The sequence below is a fragment of the Lactuca sativa genome, chromosome 2 (genome assembly GCF_002870075.4).
Source record: "Lactuca sativa cultivar Salinas chromosome 2, Lsat_Salinas_v11, whole genome shotgun sequence".
In the NCBI taxonomy this organism is placed as follows: Eukaryota; Viridiplantae; Streptophyta; class Magnoliopsida; order Asterales; family Asteraceae; genus Lactuca; species Lactuca sativa.
In genome coordinates, this window is record NC_056624.2 from 103,489,322 (window position 1) to 103,492,208 (window position 2,887).

Sequence of the window (2,887 nt, forward strand, 5' to 3'; positions counted from 1 at the left end):
ATCGATGAAGTCCCCATGGGGGAATAGAAGAAGAGGATTCGCGATGACACTGGACCGGGACTTGTGCAGCCCGCAATTCCTGCAACTGCTACTTTTGAGCTTATGGGTCATATCCTTGATTTACTTAAGTAGATCCCCTTCACTGGAAAAGACCACAGAGATGCCTACAAGCACTTGGATGAAGTTAATGATGTAGCTGATTATTTCAATGTTCCCAACGTGCCTCGGGAAACGCAGCTACTTCGCATGCTTCCAGTTACATTGAAGGGTGCTGCAAAGATTGGTTCAAGTCACTGCCCTCCGGATCCATCACTACATGGGCCCAACTGAAAGAAGAGTTCATTGATCAATTCTGCCCACCATCCAAGATATCTAAGCTCAAGAAGGCCATAGCCAGCTTTGAACAAAAAGCTGAAGAGTCACTATATGAAGCTTGGGAGAGGTACAAGAGCTTGCTAAGGAATTGCCCGCATCATGACCTCAATAGTCAACAAGAAGTCCCCATCTTTTATGATGGAGTAAATGTTACAACAAGGCAATTACTTGATTCGCAAGGTCCACTTATGAAGAAGGCACCTCTAGTGATAAAGCAACTAATTGAAGAATTCTCTAAGCATTCTAGAGAATACCATAATCCAAGAAATGATGTAACAAGGGGGTCCGCCTATGCAGCTTCAGAAGACTTATTAGTAGTGATGGCCATGTTGAAAAACATGGATAGGAGGATGGACAAAATGGACCAAACGATACATGCTATACGGGTGGGGTGTGAAAACTGCAATGTGCCTCATCTTACTAGAGACTGCGACTTGGATGAAAATGGCAACAAGAAAGGGCAAGTATGTTACTCAAGTGGGGACCGATATGATGAAGATTGGCGAAAAACAAAGAAAGAGTGGCTCCCTTATGAAGAGTACAAGAAGGCTAAGGAGGAGAAGTACAAGCAAAACGGAAGTGGTTTTTACCAAAAGGAGGAGCCGACACAAGAAAGAAAACCAAGTTTTAAGAGATGCTTACCAAATTTGTAGCTGCTTCAGAAAAGAGGCATAGTGATCATGATGCTGCAATTCAAGAAACAAGAACCATGCTTAGAAACCAGCAAGCATCTATCCACAACATAGAAACGCAGCTTGGGTAACTTGCTCAACAAATCAACCAAAGATCACCAGGCGAACTTCCTAGTAAAACCGAAAATAACCCACGAGGCGCGCACATAAACATAGTCACAACAAGAAGTGGGAAGATAATCACTCCTCTGACCCCTATTCAGAATGAAGCACCCAAGGAATTGTAGAAGGAGGATGCAGAAACTCAAGACCAAAATCAAGATCTTCATGAAGCAGAGCCTACTCGCCGAGTCCAGAATATGGACTCGACGAGTCCACTGCCAAACTCGAAAAATTAGATTTCTAAAAAGCCCTTTCAGCCTCCATTGCCATATCCAGCCCGAGCTAAGAGAGAAAAGCAGGAAGAGGAGTACCAGAAGTTTCTTGATCATATTAAAGCTCTTCAAATCAACATACCCTTCATCGAAGCTGTCGCACAAATGCCAAAATATGCAAAATTCCTTAAGGAACTTCTCACTAATAGAAGGAAGATGGAGGAAGTAAAAAAGGTAGTTCTTAATGAGAACTGCTCAGCTGCCATGCTAAACAAGCTACCAAAGAAGAAGGGTGACCCGGGAAGCTTGACTTTGCCTTGCCAATTTGGTAACTTGGCTACCATTCATGCTTTGGCCGATTCGGGAGCAAGTGTGAACCTCATGCCGTATTCATTCTTCAAGAAGCTGGATCACCCGGAACCAAGGCCAATTCGTATGACGATTCACTTAGCAAACAAGACGGTCACCTTTACAAGAGGAATATGTGAAGACTTATTGGTCAAGGTGGAAAAGTTTGTATTTCCCACAGATTTTATAATTCTAGACATGGAGGTGGATCCTCAAGTCCCGATCATCCTTGGAAGACCTTTCCTCAACACGGTAAGTGCTATAATAGACATGAGAGACTCGAAGCTTACTTTACGGGTAGAAGATGATTCAGTCACTTTTGGGGTTGATCAAACTATGAAGCATTCAAGGAATAGTGATGACATGGCGTTCTCAATTGACATGCTTGATGAATTGATGGAGGAATGCGATAATGAAGATCCCAACAAGTCCACCATTTTTGATGGAAAATTTGATGCTGAAAAAGACTTACTGGAGATCGAGAGGCTGCTGGAAGAAGCTGAGTATGAAGAATTGATGAAGCAATCTGACAAATCAACTCGCCGAGTCCATGCGAAGAGAAAATTGAATTCGTGAATTCAGCTGCCAACTCGCCGAGTCCCTTACCTGCACTCGGCGAGTACACCATGCAGATCGAAAAAACAGAGCTCAAAACGTTACCAGATCACTTGGAGTATGCTTTCCTTGAAGATGGTCATCAAAAGCCAGTGATAATAGCCTTTGACCTCTCCGAATCTGAAAAGGAAGAACTAGTTCAAGTTTTGAAGAAGCGAAAGCGGGCCATAGCATGGAGCATTATCGACATCAAGGGAATAAGCCCCTCTTATTGTTCTCACAAGATTAATCTGGAAGAAGGAGCAAAGCCAGTTGTGCAACACCAAAGAAGATTAAACCCAAATATGCAAGAAGTGGTCAAGAAAGAATTAGTCAAGCTTTTAGATGCGGGGATTATATATTCCATTTCCGACAGTCCGTGGGTGAGTCCGGTCCAAGTGGTGCCCAAGAAAGGAGGGATGGCGGTCATAACCAACGAGAAGAATGAGCTTATTCCAACACGAAAGGTAACCGGTTGGAGAGTGTGCATCGATTATCGAAAGCTAAATGATGCCACTCGTAAAGACCATTTCCCATTACCTTTTATTGATCAAATGTTAGAAA

At 43.2% G+C, this 2,887-nt stretch overlaps 1 protein-coding gene and 1 non-coding gene across 2 annotated transcripts; one reads left to right on the forward strand and one right to left on the reverse strand.

Moving 5' to 3' along the window:
• Positions 1–374: 374 nt before the first annotated feature.
• Positions 375–481, reverse strand: LOC111911766 (small nucleolar RNA R71). The gene has a single exon (XR_002856964.2). It is a non-coding gene; the product is annotated as a small nucleolar RNA R71 (small nucleolar RNA).
• A 1,065-nt stretch (positions 482–1,546) lies between these two features.
• LOC111886279 (uncharacterized) lies at positions 1,547–2,305 on the forward strand. Its single transcript, XM_023882515.1, has one exon. It carries the CDS (start codon positions 1,547–1,549, stop codon positions 2,303–2,305), a length of 759 nt encoding a protein of 252 aa, XP_023738283.1.
• The last annotated feature ends 582 nt before the right edge of the window (positions 2,306–2,887 follow it).

Coding starts and splice junctions, on each gene's coding strand:
- LOC111886279 (XM_023882515.1), top strand. CDS start 1,547: ATGCCAAAATATGCAAAATTCCTTAAGGAACTTCTCACTAATAGAAGG.